At 43.7% G+C, this 24033-nt stretch overlaps 1 protein-coding gene across 1 annotated transcript; it reads right to left on the bottom strand.

The window, feature by feature from the left end:
* Window positions 1-22899, bottom strand: ANXA5 (annexin A5). The gene is made up of 13 exons (XM_063335949.1): window positions 22746-22899; window positions 22624-22663; window positions 15671-15755; window positions 14477-14571; window positions 13547-13660; window positions 11020-11110; window positions 10005-10084; window positions 9508-9564; window positions 6450-6543; window positions 4548-4643; window positions 3943-4001; window positions 1730-1852; window positions 1-566 (listed from the first exon to the last, which is right to left on the bottom strand). The coding sequence occupies exons 2-13, from the start codon at window positions 22630-22632 to the stop codon at window positions 504-506; spliced, it is 966 nt and encodes a 321-aa protein (XP_063192019.1). The 5' UTR covers window positions 22633-22663; window positions 22746-22899; the 3' UTR covers window positions 1-503.
* Window positions 22900-24033: the final 1134 nt, after the last annotated feature.

The raw sequence follows: 24033 nt of genomic DNA, 5'->3' as shown, positions 1-24033 counted from the left end.
TGAGAGGGGAAAAAAATTTATTGGTCCTTTAGATTTCCAATGATTGCTTGTATTACGCTCAGCAAATCCATTCAAATATTACATACAGAGGATATCTTTTCTTTGTTTGCAATGTTAGAGCTAGCTTAACATTCAGTGGAAATGTAAGGAATAAAAGCAAAAATTAAAAAAAAAATCCTCAAATTATTAGTGCAATACATGATTATTTTTTCCTATTTCAGCAAAACACTTGCAAAGAACCGGGTTCTGGGCTCAGCACGCATCTTCCATGAAGACGACTCTTGCATACTCACAGAAGGCACTTGAAATTCCTGGAAGTTGGGATGTCAGGAAGAGGGGGGACCAGCTATCGCTTGGATAACAATATGCTCGTTTTTAATAAGTGCTCTACTAGTATAAATTCAAACAGCCACAAAGCATTGAGATACAAAAACTTAGCTAGACGTGCTAACTACAGGGCTGCCAAGCTGGAGTACAACAGATCCTTTGTGTCACTGTCACCATTACTCGTCATCTCCGCCACAGAGGAGCAGGAGTGCTTTCCTGTAGTCCCCAGATGTATCTTTCTGTTGATACAACAGACCAGTCACATGAGTCACAACCGCAGAAATGTGAAGAAAAGCAGCAGCCAAGGAGGACTCCCAACAGATTATACATTTGTCCCACCCACAGGAAAGCCACTTGGATGACTCTCCGCTCAGGAACGCCGCCAGGAAATTCTGTGTCTCTTTATGTTAGAGCTCTACTTACACAGACAAGACTTTCAGAAACGCAAAAAGCTTCCAGAAGCTGTACTAGAACTGAGCTAACCCACTGCATGCTAGAATGCGTTCGTCTGCAAGCGAGAAAGCCCAAAGAAAGGAGAAGCCCAAAGCAGCGCCAAAAGCAATGCCCTTTAGATGTGCCAAGTGCACCTGGTATCACTTAGAAAGGCCCCAGCCCGGCTCCCCGTAATTAACGGGAAGCTCTGCTACTAATTCCGCAGGACAGCAGGATGGGCCCGACTGACAGTGTCAAAAGCAACCCCGCCCAGCCTAATTGAGACAGCCTAATGTTAGAACCGATAACAGAAAATCATAAAAAGCAGCATCGAAATATTCAAAATAAAACAAAATACCCCCCCCCCCCAAAAAAAATTCCTAGGGGGGAAAAAAAAAAAGAAAAAGATTTTGGCTTCAACTCTGCAGCCGACAGCTGGCTCCGGATTTCTTGCTGGCTCTTTCCCTTCCTGTTCCTTCCCATCCACTCAAAGGAGGCTATGATTCAGACCGATTCCACAGTGAAATTCTTTCCCCTTTGCAATGGCGCAAAAGGTTCCACACCACAATCCAAGATTTAAACTTCGACCTCGTGGTAACCGGGACTCCCAACCCCGGTATTATTTCTCTAGAGCCAGCACCCTCTCTGAGGCACTGAAAATTAGAAGGAACCCAGACAAGAAAAAGGAAATGAAGCAGTAGCTAAAAATGGTGTATGAGTAATTGTTGTTTCAGAAAACCGCATCTGCTTCCCTGGTGAACACTGGGAAGAAACCTTTAGCTTTTCGTAGGAAGCGTCTCCCCCCCACTTAAACGGCTTCACAAAACTGCAGCCCAACCACCGCTGCTCCGAGACCTCGCTGGGTTGTCCAGCTCTACTCCCATCCGCCCCCCTTCCATGAAAAGAAACGGTGGAAACAATGACATCTCGGTCACCCCTCTTTTCCCTGACAGCAGAACAGCAACGTTACCTGAATCATTTGATGCAATGATTTTGCAAAATTCTTTCTCAATTCTTTTCTAATATCCAACAGATCGATTTCGCTTCTTGAAACCATGACTCTGATCAAGGTATCATCATCAGTGCCAGCCCCCTAAAGAGAAAAGTGTAAATAATATTAAAATATAAGTTTTTCCTCTACAGATGCTGTAGCAAAATAACGAATACAAACAACCGGAGCGCAACATGAAAGTGGGAAGTGCAACAAGCGGTGTCTCAAAACACCCCCAAAGAGACAACATTTGGGACATTGTCACGAGATGTTCACACTGCAACGCGGAGAACAGAGGGCTGATCACACAAGGCGCTCTAATCCCTGGATTTCTACGAAGGGCCATACGGTCAGACCTCTTATTTCATGTTTCATCTCACAGGTTTCAACCGTGAACGCCGATATAAATTTTAAATAACCCAGTTCCAGGACTACACAGTAGTATATCTGATCGCCGTGATCAGAATCCCACGCAAATCACCTTTTCAATGTCGTCTGAGACTGCGGAATTGCAGTCGGTTCTGGAACTGGGCACGTAAATCCTAACGATGACTAACACAAAGCACATAACGTCGTACAGCCAAGACACAGGCAGAGCAACTCCTCCCACGGATCATCCCGCTGTTTATTACGAAGGCCAACTTCATAAAGCTTTTCCAGCCACGGAAACACGCTCCCGCTCTTTTTATTCATCTTTATTGCTTTAAACATTTGAAGTTCCTCTGCCGGCAGGCTGTGCCAGACTGACGTCCCGACCCCCCTCCTGCACAGACAAGTCAGACTCCACAAGCTGAAGCAATACAAATTTCACGTGCCGACCTGCTGATGCACCTCGAGGAAGGACTTGGCAGAGCCCCCCAACCATCATCTTCAGCCTAACGGCCAGGGTCACTCAATCCTTCCACTGGGTGTAACGTTCTTGGATTACATCTAAAAACGCCCTAAAGCTACTCAAAAGTTATGCCATGAGTCCGGTGCTTTCTGGGTAGGATCTGACAGTAAAATCTGGTAACATGGTAGAACATGGTAGAACTTTGTCACGCCAAACTGATTAATTGGGAGTACAAACTCGCTGCCAAAGTAATAAATTATCACCTTTCTTATCTGAAGTGCCTAATGATTTTTATTTGTATTCAACTGATGGCGGATGTCACCAGCAGACATTAATCAGGCCCCTCGTAATAGAAACGTAAAAGATTCCAAAACCTATAGGAAACGCGTTTCTACTGCATTCTTTAAAAAAACCAAACAGATAAATAAGAAAAAAGTAATCCTCCTCATACAGCTCTCAGCATACTTATATAAAATTTTGTATTTTCCACCCGAACCTGATTTTACGGTGATGTTTATATAAACTGTAAAGCAGCTTTTAAGAATTAAGCTATCATTTCATCTCTTTTCGCTAATTCTCACGCTGACGCCTCATCAACACACGGATCCGGTGACAAACATACCTCGGTGCTTTTCAGCAAGGGGGAGGGAGGAATTCTTCAGGGAAGCTGATAACTTGCCTGAAACCCATAGGCTACCTACCTTGGTTTTAATTAATATTAGCCACTGTGAGTTAAAAATACAGTTTTCCCTGCTTATCACCTCCCATCCAAGAGAAGGCGAAGCCAACGCATCCACAGCTGTGTCGCTGATGGGATTCCCCTGCAGAGCCTTTCGTAGCTGTTCAAGCCTCTTTCCTTTTGCCCCGACGAGTTCCTTTTCCTTCTCAAAACCGGATGGATAATCGTCACGCTGTGTTTCAAAGCTAACTACACCTTCAGTCTGTAAATACTCACCTCCAAACCAAAGAGCACTAAATCTGCACCAATCTACAGTTTAGGTTTCAGTCATCTTTACTTCCTCAATATATCCACCACCTAATGACGCTGTAGTCTTTATTTAGCTGAAGGGGCCCAGTGGATCTAGCCAGACATTTTTCAATATGACAACACCAAGTCCAAAACCAGCTGATAAAACTGATGCTTCCTGTAAAGGATTTAGGGTCTGAAAAACTTACAATGAACTCGAAGTAAAGCTTATGAATCCTCTCCCAGATCTGCATTCCCCAAACCTTTGCAGATGCTTAGTGATACAGCATCCTGTTGGCATTTACAGCGAAAGAAGAAATGACGAACAAACGGAAGGAAGAGAAGTGTAGCTGGGGGAAGACGGGAAGTGACGTCTGGAAAACACACACATACCTTCATGGAATAATACAGAGTCTCGGCAAAATACGCAGGCACGCTTCGGATGCATTTCACTGAAAAAAGGCACAGGATTAAGTTACTGATAGTTATTCAATACAGGACAATCTTTCACTGTCAAGGCAAGGTGTGTGTTACTAGCTCATTCTCTCCAGCATGGACAACTAAGTACGCAGCTGCCAGCTAGTCTGTTCCTCGGCTACACCACCGCTTTGGGTTCCAGGAGTTAGAATGCACCGTCTATTTCTAATAGAAAAGAGACTTTGCTAATCAAATTCTACTCCCGGTTACAAATCTGCTATGTCATTGTCCTAGGTGAGATGCTGGGAATACAAACGAAGGCAGAATTTTGTCTCACCTTCTACTCACTACACGACCGAACACAGTGTAGTTCACTACCATGCTCTGCCCCGCTTCCCCCCAGCCCCCCATCTATTAAAGGAAGAATAAAGGCCTATTCTCTAAATACCAAAAATAGATCCCAGCTGATTAACTGTACAAAGGAATCATGTTTTCATGCCACTTCCCATAACAACTGCCATTTAAGGAGGCCTGAGAAGAAACGAAGACAGCCAGTTCCAGATGTATTAAGACTTAATTACCAACTGCCAAAAGCAGCTTCTCCAAATCACCAGAGGTTTCACGGTCAATGGTCTCTTCAATTTGAAAGCCAGAAATAGTCATGTATTTGTCAAACACTGCAAAACAGAAAGTGTGCTCGGTCAGGTATCTAGCCAGAATTTCTCCCAGCATCCTCCTCAGTACAGGTTAATGCCATCTGCATCTCATTATCTCCACGTGCTATCGTCCGCTCATTCTTTCTTCTGTCCTGTTTTAAATACCTCTTTCCTACCAGATTGCTACTATACAACACGTTCCTGTACCTGGGGAGGAAGAATCTCCTGCGCCAGCAAACGCTAGGGGTCAACCAGCTGGAAAGCAGCTTTGCAGAAAAGGAGCTGGGGGTCCCGGCGGACACCAAGTTGAACATGAGGCAGCAATATGCCCTTCTAGGAAAGGCGGCAAATGGTATATCCTGGGCTGCATTGGGAGGAATGTTGCCAGCAGGTGGAGGAGGTGATCCTTTCCCATCTGCTCAGCGCTGGTGAGGCCACACCTGGAACGTGAGGTCCAGTTCTGGGCTCCCCAATACGAAAAAGTTATGGAGCAACTGAAGCGAGACTAGTGAAGGGCCACTGAGATCATCAAAAGACTGGCGCATCTCTCCTATGAGGAAAGGCTGGGAGAGCTGGGACCGTTCAGCCTGGAGAAGAAAAAGCTTAAGGGGGAATTTCATCAACGTGTACAAGTATGTGAAGGGAGGGTGTGAAGAAGACGGACCCAGGCTCTTTTCAGTGGTGCCCAGTGCCAGGACAAGAGGCAATGGGCACAGGAGGTTCTGTCTGAACATCAGGAAACCCTTTTTTCCTGTGCGTTTGTACTGGCACAGGTTGCCCCAGGAGGTTGTGGAGTCCTTGGAGATGTGCAAAAGTCATCTTGGACATGGTCTAGGTAGACCTGCTCAAGCAGGGTTAGACAAGATGACCTCCAGAGGTCCCTTCCAATCTCAAGCATTCTGTGATTCTGTGAATGCACCCAGTGAAAGGGTGCAGGGAGAAGAGGGAAAGGGAAAAAAAGAGAAGCGTTAGCAAATTATAAGCATTTTTCCCAGGGTGCAGCCACCATTTAGCCTGAATCTAAGATCTTGCCTACACGGGGCTACTGCATCAAATTAACTTCACACAAACAAACTGGCCTATTGCAGTCTGTTCAAGTCTGTGCTCATGAATATCCGTAAGACCCGAGTTTTCTACGAAATCTTACGTTTCTATCATGCTAAGTAAATGTTGGGTGCATCAAAGCAAACTTTAGGATTACTTTAATGCAAATAATGGTAAAAAAGCTAAACAGTAAAAACGCAAATCAAATTACTTTTGAAAATCCAAATGAATCCAAAGATTCAAAAACGAAACCAAAAAGATTGGAGAATCAAAGCAAAACTTACTGATTGCTATTTCAAACGTCCTAACCAGCTTAGTAAAACAGACTCATGAATGGGTAAGGAGCAGGGAAAAAAAAATCATTGTCTCTCTATTAACAGCTAATAAAGTATGAACCTATAAAAGGGTTGATCTTTTCAGGGCTGGATCTCCATCAGATTTTTATGACTCATAACAGACACTCAGCATTGCTTCTACTGCCACGACCTCTTTCAAAAGGGGAAAAAAAAAAAAAAAATAAACAAGCACCCAGAAAGAAACACCCCATCTGTCCCTCAGATCTACTGCACCACTCCTTCAAGCGGAAAATTACCACGGCTAGGGGAAAACTGAATTACAGGAAACAAAATTAAATATATTAAGCAGAGGAAAGAGGTGATTAAAGATTTCTGGGCTTGACAAATGTGGTACTAGAAACGACTTTTCTACCATCTCTACCACCAGCTGACTAACACTGAGACTTCAGGCAGAGGTTTTCAAGCATACATGAACCATACCACCTACCCCTTCTCAAATGGGAAACGCTTCGGGTTCCCAGGATGGTGATGAACTTTTCTTCATCTGTTCCCCATTTCAGCTCCCCAGCTCTAAACAAAACCTGTTGCAAATTCAAGAGATCAAAACAACAGCATTTGTTACGTGTCCACACACCCTGTCGAAAAGGTCCATTTGTCTCACTCTAAGGAGCATTAAACTTACTAACAAGCTATAGCTGGAGGGAAAAAAATGAAATTAAATTGCCAAGTACTGAACTGACTTTAGAAAGAAATAAATGATAAATTCTGAAATCAACTGTGAAAGCACTCGCATGAGTAATACTGCTTAAGGCCCTAAAATTGACTGTGCATATAGGCCCTTTCATAAGCCTGAAGTTTTCTGAAACTGTGATAATACAGGAGATAAAATCCATTTCAAAGACTGCTTTTTTTTTTTCCCCCCCTTTTTCAAATCAGACTAGCAAAACTTTATGACATGATGACTCATATCAAGGGGATAACCATGCTAACTTGGTCCAGGAGGAACTTTTCCAAAAAGGAGGGAAAGATGGATGTAGAAGCTCTCAGAAACAGTATCCGCAGGCTGCTAGAGATTTTAATCATTTAATCGTTTTAGCACATTCACTGCTCTTCGGGCAAGGCTTTCTTCCATACAGACAATCACTGGGCCATTAGCAGCATTCAGGGAAGAATAAGCAACAGGAGGGGGAAAACGAGAAAGAAAAAAAAAATAATCAGAAAATGACATTAGCTCTTTTTCCTGACACTCAGAAGCTTTTTTTCCAAATTGTGCGCTAAGCATCACGTAAGGAGAAAGGTTTGTACATATTGTAGTATATAGTATTCTTTCTCCCTCCTCAGTGAGCAGAGGACAGGCAAACAGGTTACCGCCTATATCCAAGCAATCAAGTATTTCTTAGAAAAATCCCCGCAACCAAATCTGCGGCACAGCAACGCTGTTGACCGTCTGTCTGTACACATTGGCCACCTGGCTGTCCGCACTGTAAAACCTGAACTGGCATGTTATGGATCTTCCTAGCTGTGTTTGTACCAGAATCCTATTGAAAGCATAGTTGTGACTGCTGCATGCTCTTCGTAATATTAAATAATTCAGACTACAAAAGGCGGGAGGGGGGTTTTAAAAATAAAAAAGCTATTAAGGCACTGCAAGGATATTTAGTTCAAATAATGCATGCTAAGCTCTTCAAATGAATACCAGCACTCTCCATCCAGTAGCAAACGGGAAGTCTCAGCACAGCATTTAGAAACACCAGGAACGCCTTTCTTTAGAGATACTCGAAGTTGTGAATGGCATTTTACATGAGCTCTACGTTCTTGCCTGCCCTGCCGCTGTGCAATCCCCAAAATGTACGTCAATTGCATTGACTTTTAAAAAGTGATACTCGCAAAAATCTCTTCCAAAAAGTTAAACTTTCTCCTTCAGGCATCAGAAAAGTCTTGCAAGTTCCCTTCGTATTTGTGCTGTCTCGTAGTATGAATGCCCATTCCCCAACTGCTTTGAACCAATGTTTAGTAATCTTAGACCCCAACAAGCCTAAAAATCACCACTGAGCAAAAAGCTTGCCCTCTCCTGTATAAAATCCTTCCCAGAATAACATATTAATCAAGAGAAACATTGGGAAGCCAAAAACAGTCTTACTTTTGCACAGTCATGTACCTCAATTCTGACCATCTGTAGCTGGCAATAATAATTAGAAAACTCTCTGAATCTCTTCCAGGGAGCGGAATGTAAAGATATCGATAAAGAGAAATGTGACAGAACGCTTCTCTGTTTGGGTCCCAGCTCAAGCCAAACATACGTAACAAACCACAGAGACCATTTAGAAAATCAGGACCTTTTCAGCATTTAGGTATGACGCCTCCTAAATATAGATGCTCATTTAAACTCAATTAAAGAGGCCAAAAAGGAATCTATCTACCCACCAAAGCCTGTGGTTCATGGGTATCCTCAATTACGTAAGCCCAGCTAAAGGCAAGACGGACACAATTTCATGAAACAGTCTAGTTCATGATTCAAGTATTGATCTCACTAATTTTCAAGCTCCAATTTCCACAGGATTAATTTTAATAGCAGAAGAACAAATGCTTTCTGAATTTACATAACAAAGGATTGGCCTGTGCCAGTAAAATACATTTTGCCAGTCTGTCTCTCCATCTTGCCCTGCTATCAGGAGAGCCTTTTATTGATCTGGCATTCTGCTTTTCCTCCTTGTCACCTTGAACAATCTGTTATTTTCTTTCATCTCAACTGACAATTTACGAGAGGAAGAGGTCTAGCCCAGAGTTACCTGAAATAACCGAGAAGAAACATGCATTAAATGTGTTCTGTAATCAAATCGCTGAAATATTGATGACCATCACCACAACAAAGCCAACAGCACCCAGCAAGAGACTGCATCAAGGATACCAATTAACTGCTGGTACTCCTGCTTCTAGAGCACAGGTTTAGTGATCAGTGACAACACCGTGGACAATACTCGCAAAGGGCAAATACGTGAACTCCTAGAAACCCTTTAGAGGCAATTCTTGGACTGCCATCTGGTTACAGTAAAGCAGAATATTCGGTACATTTCCTCCTTTTAGTATTTCACCCTCTGTGGGGGCATCCCTCATCGAATAGCTTTAACGTTTCACTGTATCATGTATATGACACATGATGTGTAAGAGGAGAGAAGTTCAAGTCAGGTATTAAGGAATGAACTGTTCACATGTGTCAGTTTTCCAGCAGCGCGTCTCTTGGCATCACAAAGCTTCAGCAGTCATAACTCTCCCTTCCAGCGATCTAATCATTGTTCCGTTCAGGCACCTCATTGAGTAATAAACAAACAAGACACGCTTAACACTGAAACGTGAAAGTGTCAAAAATCTCGATCTCAGTGTTTCAAGTTTTGACACTTCTTTCATCCAGAATGTATAAAAGCACATAAAATGTATTAAGAAACACACACAGAGCACCATAACAATTTCTCTCTCACATTTGTATTCCAGCTGTATATTGCAAGATAACTTGTAGAAATGTCCCAAACCCCAAGTCATTCACCCACCTGAGCATCCTGCTCAACAAGAGCGTCATCAACTCTGCCATCAGGATCTCTATTCGCCTAGAGAGAATTTTTAAAAGTTGTTAAACTGGAGAATCAAAAGTTGAATCAAAAAACAATTTATCTGTTATATCAAGCCCGTAGGAGGTACCGTGAGAAGTCAACCCCTAATGCATCTTCTCCCAATTCCCCTTGTTTTTCCCTTTTGCTTGCGTCTATCTTTATGGAATAAATGTTCTCTTCTCCTCTTGCCTTCAAAACTGCATGTAGCAGGCATTCTGCTACACCCACAAGCACCACAGAAGTTTTTCAATTCATTGATGTGGAAATGACCCATAACAGAGCTCAAGACTGACCCTGCAAGTCAGGGGAAGTGATTCAGGTTCGGAACCAAACCTGCCTATCACCAGGTCTATCTAAAACCCCAGCTTAGCAGAAGACGACAAGGGTACATCGTACAGGAAAACGGAAGTGAAAATCGTACACAAAGAGATACTGACCTGCAGCAGGACCACTAGCATCCGCTGAAAGTAGCCTGATGTTTCTCCTGTGATCTTATCCTCCAAGTTGGCCTCGTACTCTGCAAAAGACCAATACCCATTCACCAACTTACAAAGTTCTTCACGATTTCGAGGAGAAAGCAAGGAAAAGCAAAAAGTTAATCTGACTCGCTGCTTGTAGAATCATTTAATCAGGAACAGCTTTAACAACTAGGACAGATTCTGCTGTCACTTATAACCTAGCATTATTGTGAAAGATGTGAAAAGACAGCGTCTCGCGCATCGTACCAATACTCAAAATATTTTGAAATACAAGGTGACACGCACAGATCCAGCTCTTTACAGAAATGAAGAGCATACAGGTTTGGAGTTACTCTAAAATATCACAGTCTCACAACTGAACAACAACTGTGAGCCCAGAAAATTCTAGTACTAATAAATTTTGCCCTTGGAGACTCTAAGTTTTGCCTCAAACTTTACTAAGACATGAGAAGTTCTTGTGTGGCAGGAATCCGCATAGAGGTAAAAGAAATGTTGAACTAAATGCTGCCTTAAAAAAAACCAAACAATCCCACAATCACAGGGTAAAAGCTCCTGCGAACAACCAAAAAGCTGCACCTGCTTTAGTGCGAATGCATTTGAACAGAACAGTGAGCAAAAAGCAAAAAATCACTTCTGTTTTTTTCTGTGATACCAGTTTTCTAGTTTCCAATTACTAAAAAGCCTCTCTCAGTCAAAGCGATTAAAATAATGGGAAATGCATTTGAATGAATTCTAACTATAAAGCACAAACCACCATGACCTGCAGTCATAGCCCCAAAATAAAAACTATTTTAATTTACAGCCCAAACTCTAGTTTCCTTCAGTGTGAATTTTTGCAACGTAACAGAATGAAATCCACTTATCAGACACATCCATCGGTTCACAGATAGACCTTATTTGAAAGATGAGCTAAAACCATATTTAGAGAACTGAACGCAGACCCCCTAGGATTTTATTTTATGCAGAACTTTACCTTGCAGATAAACCTGTTTAATATTCTGTATTTCCTCGGGTGTTCTGGAAGCAAGAATTTCAGTCAACACTTTCTCATTGGTTCCTGCTCCCTGCAGGGGTGCAAGCAGAAGTCAGTTGATGGAGTAACAAAAGGAAAACAGAAATGCCCTTTGACAATCAAAAGCAAGCATCAGCTTACACACTTGGATCAAATTAAAAAAAAAAAAAAAAGAAGTAATAATTTCTTCTTTCTCGTACATTGTGGGGGTTTTGGAAAGATTTTTTTCCAGTTCTGGCTTGATGGTTTTCAAAACCAACCCAACGCTTAATAAAGGCTGACTTCTGCGGGATTCAGATGAGCCCTTCCACATTCAAGCACATCCAGATATGCCTCCGTTCTCCACTAGTACAGTCAACGACATCGAGGTAAGTGAATGAACGTCGTAACGGTTTTCATCTTAGCTCTAGTTCACATACCGCCTTTCATAAACTAGTACACAGATAAACATAGAGCCACACCGCAATGATCTTTACCCTTCTATGAATGCGCGATGTTAAACCCACCCTCTCTTCCACTGCAAACGCACACATTTTACAACAGAACTGCTAACCCAGATAGTTTAAGCTGCTGCCCTCTAATTACAGCCGGCACAACAGGCACTCTCCACTTTTACAAGGATAAAATTTTGAGAAGTCAAGCCAATACCTTGTCTCCACAAGTCTGACTCTACTTCGCCTGTAAGAATAAGCCATTGCTCTTTATGCTTCCAAAGGAGTCCTTTCACAAAAGCAACGCCGAAATACAATACTCTGTACTTTTTGCTTTGGCGTGTTATTTACAGCCTTTCCTGTATGGAAAACCTGTATACTAACTGCATACAAAGATACCCAAAATACAAATCTGCCAGGTTACAGGCAATCCTTTTCAAAATACAGATTGTTTCGTGAACATGCCTACCCATCAAGTGCAGCAGGCACAGTTTTATTCGTTCTAATTTAAGTAGCAGCAGTGAAAACTGATAGGACAATCCGCAGCGCAGACTTAACGCTCTTAGCGGAGTTATCTTGCACTGAAGTCTCTGCTATCACATCTTCTTTGCTGTTGTTACGCACCTTAGTTGAACCGCAGCTAGTATCAACACCTTTTCCTGGGCAGAAACATTCGCTGAAATCCTCTGATATTATGTTTAATATCATTTTTTGTAAGTGACAAGAACAAAACCGCTCTTGTTTCACTACCTCTATTTTCCCTCTTACACCCATCTGTTCTGTCATTTCCCTGTCGGTCTTTGACTCCTAAATCAACAAGAGCAGCTTGGGAACGCATTTTTTCCCTTTTAGTCAACAAGGCCTTTATCAGTTTCTTTGTCAGGTGCCGTCTCCCCTTCCCCCACTGCATATAAAGACATTACAGAAAATTTCCAGGATTAAAGTTTCTGTTGTCTGAGATACTATTTGCTGGGTCGTGGGTTCATGAACACTAGTTTGCACGGTTGACTAAAGCCTACATATTAACTAGTCATCGAGGATCTTGGGAGTTTATGTGTAAGTGTCACCCAACCAAGCACTATGTGACACTGGACAAGTTCAGTGTCCTCTACCTTAATCGACAGGTTCTGTGAGTAACCCAGGGACATCTGGTTCCTGGATTTCCACAGACTGATAATATCAGACGAGTGTGACAGAGGGGAAAAAAAATAAATAAGATCACACGGAAGAAAACATACTAAAACACCTACACATACAGATTGTAAATTGTTTAAATGCATTCAGCTGAAGAGAAATGTTGGAAAGGTTGCACCGATGGGGCTGGAAACTCTTCCCACTCTACTACTGGAGGCAGCTTTTAGAACACATTCAATAATATAGATAATACCCGCCCGTAATTTTGGGGGACACCAGTTTACACAAGTACACCGGGCCATCAATTTTGGAGTTGCACTGTAATCCATCAGGGGCAAAACACTCTCCAGTTTAAATAACACTCAAGAAGAGATATACAAATAGCATCCCACTTTAATGAAATGCCTTGAACTAACTAGTAGCCTATGCATACAGCCGTATAGCTGTAAAACCTAGGCTGCTCACAGCAGAAAAATCTAGTGTCCGCTGGACTTCGGCACCGTACTTTAGCAGCAAAAAGAATTTAAAACCAACCTGCACATCTACTCATATTTAAAGCAGAAGCAACAAGTCTTGTGCCACATAGATTTTAATCTGCATCTGCAGTGACGCCGTTCTCTTAAGACGACATGGTTTCTCATGAAAATAATTCCACGTAAAACATTCTAAAGACTACAATTCTAAACTATTTCTAAGGAGTTATCAGGATGAATAAGAAACCAGGCAAAACCATGGCATTAGGAATAGTAGCAGGTGTTAGCATAACATTCCTAAGAGAGGGGGACAAAAAAAAAAAAAAAAAAAGGAAAAAAGACTTCTATTAGTGTTCTCTTTACCACGCAAAAGTTCATTCCTAAAAACCAAATAAAAGAGCAGCAAACATTTCATACAATGTATTAATTGCTTTCCCACACTCCTCTTACCTTGATGGCATGCTTCAGTGCATGGGCATCAAAAATATAAGTTGGTCGCATCAAAGACACCATCAACGTTTCAAATTTGCCGGTAAGTTCTGATTTCAGGTCATCCACAAGATCCTAATGCAGAACAAAGAGTGCTGTAATGAACGAGGACCAACCGTTTTAGACGGCTGCATGTGTGTCTGCAAGCTAGAACACCCTGGAGACACCTCAAAAAGCCTAAAGGACAGGGCTCCTTTTATTTTAATTGGTACCTGAACTGAAACAAACGTAACCAAATAAGGCAGGAGGATACAAGGGCATTTGGAAAACCGGAAACATATTGTGATTATTTCTTTTTCCAATATAGAAATTCTTTAAACGCTAGTTGTTTGCTGCACTTGCTCTTTGAAACATAAGTTACCCAAGCCAGAATACTAAAGGATCCAGAAATGCTGGGAGAAAAAAAACAAGCTGTCTTCACTTTAAACTCACTTAACGGCTTTATCTGCCACTGTATTTGGTTTTGTTCTCTCCTCTGGTATTAGGCTGCTTTATTTCTGACACATTTTCTACCTCTGGAAAATTCTTTTTCCTGCTTTTACACCTTACATTCCAGACCTCGTGACATAATATTTGACAACTCCTTCTGTACCAGGAATGAGAGGCATACTAACAGGAAACTACAGGAGCTTTTACACAAAACACATCTAAGACACATTGGACCAAAATACAGAAAAAAGTAACTAACTTCTCTGTGCTAACCTAAAAGGAATATTCTAACCCAGCCAGCAATGAAGGATACAGCAGGGTGGGGGAGAGGGGGACTTGGATGCAAAACCAGATCTTCTTTGAAGGAACCATTTACAGGGAGCATGATGAATGTGCCTCACTGTTTTAAGTGGTCATCATAGGCCACATTCCGCTAATTTCTAGAGGTATTTTTCTTCTCACCCTGCCAAATAAGGTTTTAAAGGCAGATGCAATTTCTTGACGCTGGGCATTGTTTCTGCCGGTAAGGATCTTCAGAACAGTTTCTTCATCAGTCCCTGAAGTTAGAAAGAACAGAGAGTTACAAACACACTCTAAAAAACAAACAGCAGTGGCACAAACTCAAAAGGCAATGAAAGATTATTTGAAAAGAACAGTCTACTGACAAACAGCAGACGCATTTAAATAACAAATGTCACTCTAGCCCAAGCTGAGCTGCCAGGTTTGGCGTTCTGCTGTTGCAAAAATATGACTGGAGGACCCACGTGGTGTTTGTTCTCCATCAGTGCTCTGTTCCAGACACTGCTCGGAGAACCCCAGGCATCAGCTAGAACACTCAGCCACAGTCTGTATTCTACATAGGTGCCTTGCCTTCCGGCTCATCACCAAGGGATTTACTTTAGAATATACAATCTGCCAACCCCCAGCAAAACTCACTCTGGTAACCCCGAACACCCCAGAGTACAGAAACACAGAGCTATTATCCACCTTATATACGGTAGTTTGCAAGATAGCCCTCAGAGCACAGCGTCTCAACTAGCCTTCCTGAATTTGCCAACAGGCTGAGGTGTATCATGTTTCCCTTCTTCCCTTCCTTCTGCTTTCTCCCACGGGCAGCTTCAAAGAAAGCAGCAAATTAGGATTTGTTCCCACAGGGAAATCTGGGGGCAGAAAGCTACAATGTGAGTTTACAGACCACTTGGTTAGTCTACATTCATGCTGTGTGCTTGTATTCTTTGTTCACGGTAACTTTAACGCGCTTACGCACTTCCAGACTGAGGGGGCCGTCGCGCGTTTTCCAAGCACCGAGCTTCTACCACACTGACATAACTCTCCACGGTTGTCGCTTGTAAATCCACCGTCTACCTTACTGTGCGGTAAAACCCTATGCGCAGAGAAGCCTGTGGAGTATCAATTTTTAACGGGGAATGTGCAAACCACCTTCTTTTTTCCCTTACGCTAACCCAAAAATAAACATCCTTGAGCAGCACAGTCAAAACCAGGACACGCCCAGGCTCCTGCAGTCCTGGGGCTGTCATTCCATGGCGTGTAGACGCATGCCCTACCCTTATCTGCTAATACAAAAGAATGAGTTCAGCAAGGATATTTTCAAAGGAGAGAGAGCCCTTTCCTTTTTGTAAAATAAATTATTCTTACCCAGTCCCTTCATGGCTTTACGAAGAGCTTCTGCATCAGCTCTGGCATCGAAAGGAGAGAAGGCTGTCACGGTGCCTCTCGTGTACTAGACGGGGTGGGGGGGGGGAGGAAAGGGAAAAATCCATGAAATAGAAGATAGCATCTTTCAGTTCTCCATACATGAGCTCAGACTGAATTTGAATCCACAATCCGAAAGATTATAGCATTTTTCTTGCAATTGTCTGACTAAACTGCAGCCTGTGGGCATTTAAACACAGCTCTAACTCAAAAGGTACTACCATGGCTTTACTCAGCAGTACACCATCTAAGTTCAGGTATATTTACATAATGGTAGTTGGCAGGATTGGTATTGACAACACCGGAGCCCGAATGCAGGAAAATGACTACGAAATTATCAATTTGTTAAAGCAATTTGGGAAATTACTTGCACAAATCACGTATGCTAGAAAGACTGCACAGAGATCCAAGACACATTTGGAAATAAGCAATTTCTCTCCTCAAGAAAAACCTACTGGAGCTCTCAACCAGTATCACTGGTTTTATCACGGATTTTTTTCCCCATCGCATTGCAGACGAGGCCTCCTGAACTCTGCAATGACTTTCAATGTTTCATCATGTTTCTTTTGGCATATGCAACTTTTCCCTCAAGTGATTCAGCTACATTTCTCTTAGTAGTTTACAGCTAAAAAGAAATGACAGTTCAGACATAAGGGTAAAAGATCAGCCCATCCAAACACAAAAATAATTCCGCTAGGTTTCCATGGAACATGGCTCTTCAGGGACTTTCTCTCGGGGTCAAACACAAAGGGATATTCATCACCCTTACAGAAAAATCTTGCCTTTGTTTAACATGACAGTTCAAGAACCTACATATGTACAGAAGAGTAGTTCATTTATAAACTATAAGAGTCGAGCGATGGCCAAAAGGGGAAACAGCTGGGTTTGGGGAATAGGAAGGTTTTTCTAACAGCGAAATTTCTCGTAAGCATCGTTGCATAAAAGTAGTAATCACTACTGGCAGGGCATTTTTCCACTCTCAAGAAAAGAGGATGAAAGGAAGCGCCAAGACACCTGCTGAGACTGGCACCAGATCGTTTCACGGGCAGCACAGCCATCTGGCCTCTGCGACACAGCCTTTCCCTCAAGTTAGCAATTTCAGCCACACAGGGCTTTGGTTTCAAGTCAATGTGCTCATCCAAGCCAGGTCAGCCAGAAGAGCACAGAGAGAAAAGAGCAGGCGAGCGTTAAACAGAAACTGCCCCGAAACACTGCTGCCTCTCAGGCCGCCTGCGCTTTTACTGCCACCCCCCTGCTGCTCACTGTGGGAGCAGTAATGACTTCGGTTTACCTCTGCCGTATTTCGGCAAATCAGAACACAAAGTCTCACGGCGTTTAGTAGCAACAACAAACTTCTTTCTGGTAGATGCTTTCCAATATCCGGCATACTTCAGGGGCACGACAAATTCCCCTGGAGCATTCAGCTTTTCCAATCACAAGCAAGTTTTTCGGCAGTAGTTCAAATTTAGGCACAGCAATACGTACGTACTGTCATTTTCCTAGCTAATTCCGAAGCTGAATTAGGAATTCAGCTGTGACTGAACTTCATAAATCAAATTTAATTTGGTAAAACAGATGAAGGCTGAAAAGCCTTTGTTTTCCTCCTCCTCCCTTATTACCCTGCCAGCCAGCATGGGGTTATTTAAAATTGTACTTTCCTGCAAATATCATCTTAACATAACTAATGTTATTGAACTACCACAATTCTCCTTTTGGACACGACTAACCGTCTAACAGGTCTCAGAGGAAACAGTTATTGATCTTAAAGTTTTCCTTTGCTTATCTTGTTATAAGCAAGCGGAATTCTCCTTCACAATTCCTAAGTCTTGTGACGAGGGCCCAACATTCCTCTGGGGCCGTTTTAGACAACATACGTGTGAACACTAAGTGCTAGGTTAAATCTATCTCTGCATCATCCTTCTCATTTTTATTAACTAAGAAGAATCCTTCCATAACTCTTTTTTCCAAAGCACAGCACGGAAAGCCTCAGCATACGCTAAGCTCGATGAACAGTTCCTGAAATCCTTCTGGTGCAGCTGTAGTCCCAAAGAGCTTTCTTGGTGTCTGGGCACCATTTGCATTCCAGACATTCCCTTCTGACGCACAGCGTTTACTGGATTTTGGCTACCTACCTGCCACAATCGCCCTCGATCAGCACTTGAGCTGCAGCTAGCTTGTAAACCAGAAATATCGCTGCAGCTCCGCCATCCAGCGTAACAAAAACGCACGTCACCTGGGTACCACGAAGACAGCAGCTATAATAGCAGAATCTCCAGCTACATCTACTGCCCTTGACTATACGCTGGTCCCAACGGAGCACAACCACAGCAGGGGCTGTTAGTGTAAGACAAGCTCGGATACAGCTTTGTGGGCCCGAGTCCAACCTACAGTCTAACTGTTCTAAACCACCATCGCCGCCTGAACCACTGAAGTCGACTTTCAGTCACGGAGAATGTGAAATAGGAGCTATTCTAACAAAGTAATAGACTCGTAGGAAAGAGTTTCTGACAGAAGCCAGACGCTCACTTATCAGACAACTCAACTACAGTTTCAACGTTAAGTAGAGTTTAAACTTTACTGAAACAAACCGGTTCTCGCGGATCTTGCAGGTCACAGCATCACAACCGCTATGCCATCCTGACCTAATACGAAAAATGGTGAACTGAAAGACAACTATTGAACTTTTATTTACAAACTTCATGACTTCTTACAGAGGTAGATAAATTCTTACTTTTAGTACTTCTAAGAGCGTTCCTGGCCATTTATGTAAACAGATACGAAATAACGTTACAAGCTCACGGGTCCTTTATATTTTGGTTCCTAAGTTTCCCACTCAGTAGAACCTAAAGCACACCAATGGAAATGAGAAAACAGCAATATCCCACACTGGCCAGTAAAACACAAAGAGAAACACAACACGCAAGACCTTAACAGAAAGAATATCACTAGATTATAACACTCAAAACCTACCCACGTTCTTTTCTTTCTACATTCCCAATATGCCGACTGTTGTTAAGCAATCATGTGTCGCGCAAGTGCAATTTGTGATTCTATACTAAACAGCAGCTTCCATTCCAGACATCTACCAATGAGACCAACAAAACCCCTAGTTACACAAAGTTAGCATGAAGAGGAAAGGCAGAGTAAAAAAAAAAAAAAAAAAAAAGGGGGAAAAAAAAAAAAAGAGACACTTCAAAGCAAGAGATGATCTTGCTTTAGAACTTATGCCCCTCCAAATGAGGAAATTCACGTTCTTGGATATTTTTGTTTATCCTGCTCTAGCAAAAAGTTTGCAGAAGGAGAAGATACAATCTTATCAGGGGAGATGTTTCTAACCAGCACCTCAGAGCTACATTAGCTTCTCTCAAGAGACAACTTTGGCTTCACAATTTGATGTCACGTGGCCACATAGCCTGGCAACCGCATTATCCGTAAGCTCAACAATAGCCACTTGACAAGGTTCCTTTTAACTTCTCCCACCAAGCACACAAAAAAATCTCCACCCACAAGATCCCATGTTTAGCCACCGTTAAACACAAAGCATTTGTTTTCAGCAAACAAAAGACCATACTTGAACTGACTCAGACTTCTTCCCCGCTACCCTTCCTCTGTGCCCACTCACAGCAAGCTCTTACCCACCAGATTTCCCATCGATGAAAAGCTACCCCCTTTCACAACGCTGCTCTGCAGCAACAAAAGTAGGGTCTCATCAATCTGCCACTGGAAAAACCCGGTGTCTAGTGCAGAAAAGGTGGTATGTGATTTTTTTTTTTTGAAAGCAGCCATCTGTTTACAAGACGGCCCAGGAAAACTGTGGAGTGGTAAGAAGGGAAACGGAGAATGTTTTCCAGCACACAGGTTGACAAACAGAGAAGGTATGCTATTTTCAGAAGACAGAAGAGAGCCTAGAAGGTCACGTGCTAGCCTAAATGAAAGACTGCCTCAAGATTTCTTACGCAAAAATAGGCATCTTGCAGATAAAGCACAACACAGTGTTCACCAGTAAATCAAAAGCCTTTACAGCCATTGAAGACCACACAGATCCCAGTTCAAATTGTGCTTTGAAACAAACATCTCGTTTCTTGAAACGCCTTGAAATGTATAATTACGTCACAGCATCCTTACCAAAATTTCAAGGTCAGTAGGATGTAAATTACATTGTGGGTGGGTGAACGTACACACAGAGCTGATGCAACTGCACAGCTATAAAGACCCCTCTACAAAACACCTCTCTAAGTTTAGTAATGCTTCAGGTTGTACACTTACATGGAAGGAGCAAACTCTGGTCAGCAGACTATATTCACATTGCCCCACTAAATTTAAACTCCTGACAAAAACCGGAATTACCCAACAACTGTGTTGAACTCTGAGTCAGTGCACCATGGCGATACCAAAGATAGGGAGGAGAGAAAGAAAAAAAAAAAAAGGAAAGAGAGGGGGTGGCAGAGAAAGAGAAGAGAAGAGCAAGCAATAGGAACGTAGGAATCAACGCAGGGACCTTTGCAAAAACACTGTCCTCCCAAGTAACCTCAACAAAGTCAAAGAGCTGCTTAGGACCTGATTCTGAAAAAGTTTGTACTCTGACATGTGAGCCACCGTCCTCTGAAGTGCTACCGGAGTTGGTGATACTATTGCTGTGCTCCAAAGTCACACGTGCACGCTGGCAGAACAGGAACTCCAGATACAGCGCACAGCAGCCGCACCTTCACCAGCAGCAAGCAATCCTTCCCTGGCAGCGTGCAAATGGATACACGAAATGCTCCCGACTTCACATTCTGGGAATAATTTGGGACTAGCAGACCAAAACAGTCCAGCCTGCAGCACGCAAGCAGAAAGTTGTTGCTTTCTTTACAGATTTCTGAATTAGCAAACGCGGGGTAGCATTTCCCAGGCAGCTAGTTCATGAAGCAGGGACAGATCGTACCTTGTGCATCCATTAAAGACTACTACACATACAGACGTGTGAGAAAAGGCAGCTTGTTAGGACAGCGGCGTTGCTCCAAAGAAAGCAGATAAACACAGGCATGGAGAGACCAGTCTGCAGAGCGTATTACGGCATGCTGTAGTTTTCCCCATGAAATGAATGAACCTTTTTGTCCTGGACGTGGAACACACAAAATCTCTCAGGTCTTTGGAAAAAAAAAATTAAAAAAAATTAAAAAAAAAATCTTCCCATGACTGAGCAAATACTTCAGTGACCAAGACTCCAAAGATAACTTACCTTCTTCAAAGGATTTATTCTTCAGTGATGTACCCGGACTAAATTGGACTTCAGTGCACTGTGCTGTGCAGCCTTTTTGAACTCTAAACCTTTAGTTGTGTGTATAAATAAGTACTGTCAATTGACGCTTGACATTTCACAACTGATAGGCATCTTCATTTCTTACCCTTACCTCGTGGCGCAACAAAACTTAGAACAGCCACCTGCCATCAGGAGCAGAGCTTACTCTTCAACTTGTTTTTTATGATTATAAACTGAATTACAGGCTACCAAGCTTTAACACTCCCAGTCTTTCACTGCTGCATAATCACACAAAGACTACCACTGAACTGGAAGGCAGCCCTCTGAACACGTAAACCAGAGGACAAGGCCTACCAAGTACAAGATCTCATTGTTCCAATGTCTTCAACCTGCCACCATTCACCACAGTGAGTAACCCTGCCCCAAGCGTCACCTCAGGCTGTACAAAATTCTACTACATGAAGCCAAGAGTAACCGGTTTGCGCTAGTGAAGAACGAAATACTCCTTTTACAAAGATTAAGGATTAAAGTTTGTATCTCTGTGGCATAGACAAGAGAATGGCAAATTTCCATGCTTTTACTAAAAAAGAAGTTAGCCTCAAGCCTATGAGCCATGCTACAGGTACCATAATAAAAGGCTGTCCAAGCAAATATGTCTGGTCAGATGCCCTGTGCTAGCATAGTCCCTGTATTAAGATGCATCCTACAAACCAGGATTGATGTTTAAAGAAAGAAAAATCCCCTCTTTGTCCCTCAAAAAAAACCCCAACAAACCCAGAACTTCAAGGATTTAGTGGAATGCTAGTATACATTTTTTTTTTTTTTTAAAGTGAAGAATCCTTTCTTTCTTTTAAAACTGAGACAAGAGTAAATATTCACAGGAGTGTTAAAACACCACTAACCATTCTACTCATCAAGTTAAAATAATGAAACTACTAATACATTACCGTGCAATTACCCTGACCTTTGTGAAGACACTCGTACAACTTGATGGCTTTCACTTCCTACAGCATGCCAAACCCGTAACTATGCCATTAAACCCTTATTTTACTTTCTAGAGCGTATGCGTTTCACACCACTATAAAAACAAACCTGGGAACCCGCCCCATTTTCCCGGGCTCAAACGTAACGGCAGCAACACAAGGGCTGCAAAGGACCAAAAAAAAATAATAAATAATACCAAAGTACTGTGCGATAGCTGCAAGATGTTCAGAAAAATTAAGTTGGAAACGGGAAAGCTGGGGACAGGAGTACCAAGGCCGAGACTCCACAGGGCACAGACACGGCGCTATTTTTTTTTTTTTTCCTTCCTCCTCCAGTGGAAGTAGCCTCCACCCAGGCATAATATAAACACACGGTACCGAAAACTTGGCCAAATTAGTGGAAACTGGCGGGGGAAAGAAAAAAAAAAAGTTGTGCCTGACGCGGGCCTCACATGATCAGCTGCTTTCCCTGTCCCCCTCCCCTCCGCGTCTCCCCAGCCTCGGGGATGGATTGATTTAAGGCAGACGGAAAATAAATCGGTCAGGAGTAAAAGTAAGGCAACAGATAAGAGAAGGATGTCCCGGAACCGGCCGCGGCCGGGCAGGGGCGAGCCCGCCGAGGGGCCGCGGCAGCCTTCGGCCCGCCATCGGCGGCCGTTCGCCCCCCTCACCTTCGCCATCTCTCTGGGATCCGCCGCTCCGGGTTCGAGTCTGCAAAGAGAGATGCGACAGTCAGCGCCCGTCCCCTCCCGTCCGGCCACCGTCCCTCGCCTCCCTTCCCGGCTCCCCTCACCGCAAGCTGGTCCGCCGAGCCGCCGCCGCCCAGAGCCACCGAGAGCACTGAGTAAGGCAGGAGGGAGGGGGCCCCGCCGCCGCTTGCCTCAGCCGGGGGCCGGGCCAGGCCCCACCCCGGGCGGGCGGCCAGCCCGGGCCGCCTCCCCCGGGCCGCCTCGCCCGGGCCGCCTGCGGTGCCACCCCGCGGGGCCACGGGGCTCGGAAGAGCCTTGGCAGTAACCGGCCCGAGCTCCTCCTCGCTGGGCTTACTGGAGGGGTAGCCCTTTGCCTCAAGCCCCCTCCTCAAGAAATCAGTTTAAAAAGTCAGTTGCCGATAATCTGCAGAGGATCATGTCCCATTGCTAAAAGGCAAGGCTGTGCTGAATTTTAAAGCAGGCATTCACGGAATGGTTAGAGTTGGAAGGGACCTTAAAGACCATCTAGTTCCAACCCCCCTGCCCTGGGCAGGGACACCTCCCACCAGCCCAGGCTGCTCCAAGCCCTGTCCAACCTGGCCTTGAACCCCTCCAGGGATGGGGCAGCCACAGCTTCTCTGGGCAACCTGGGCCAGGGGCTGACCACCCTCACAGCAAAGAATTTCTTCCTGCTATCTAATCTAAATCTCCCCCTCTTTCAGTTTACAACCATTACCCCTCGTCCTATCGCTCCACTCCCTGATCAAGAGTCCCTCCCCAGCTCTCCTGTAGGCCCCCTTTAGGCACTGGAAGGCTGCTCTAAGGTCTCCCCGGAGCCTTGTCTTCTACAGGTCTGAGCAACCCCAACTCTCTCAGCCTGTCCTCACAGCAGAGGGGCTCCAGCCCTCTGAGCATCTTCATGGCCCTCCTCTGGGCTCACTCCAACAGGTCCATGTCCTCCTTATGCTGGGGGGCCCCCGAGCTGGACACAGCACTGCAGATGGGGTCTCACCAAAGCGGAGCAGAGGGGCAGAATCCCCTCCCTTGACCTGCTGACCACGTTTGTTTTGATGCAGCCCAGGATGTGGTTTGCCTTCTGGGCTGCGAGCGCACATTGCCGGCTCGTGTTGAGCTTCTCATCAACCAACACCCCCAAGTCCTTCTCCTTAGGGCTGCTCTCAATCCATTTTTCTAGCTGACCTAGGTTAGCTTCCAAGTAAGCTAGGTTCGCGACATAAGCATATGTTGGAACCGAAAGTCAGGGCTATAGTTCTGGACTATTGGTACAGTAAGCATTTTGGGTGATGATACTTTTTACTTCTCAACATCTTACAGCGGGGCCATTTCACGGACCCAGGTATAGAGAAGATACATCCAGTTTGGGAGAGCAAT

Source organism: Chroicocephalus ridibundus, chromosome 5 (genome assembly GCF_963924245.1).
Source record: "Chroicocephalus ridibundus chromosome 5, bChrRid1.1, whole genome shotgun sequence".
In the NCBI taxonomy this organism is placed as follows: domain Eukaryota; kingdom Metazoa; phylum Chordata; class Aves; order Charadriiformes; family Laridae; genus Chroicocephalus; species Chroicocephalus ridibundus.
The sequence above is the reverse complement of the archived record's forward strand: the minus strand, read 5'-3'. Positions and strand labels throughout refer to the sequence as shown.

Bases quoted from the DNA above. Each gene is read 5' to 3' on its own strand.
- ANXA5 (XM_063335949.1), bottom strand. The intron at 11,111-13,546 runs GTAAGAGGAGTG...GCACCCCTGCAG, and splicing joins CACTGAAGCATGCCATCAAG to GGAGCAGGAACCAATGAGAA. The intron at 1,853-3,942 runs GTATGTGTGTGT...TTTTCTCTTTAG, and splicing joins CTCTGTATTATTCCATGAAG to GGGGCTGGCACTGATGATGA.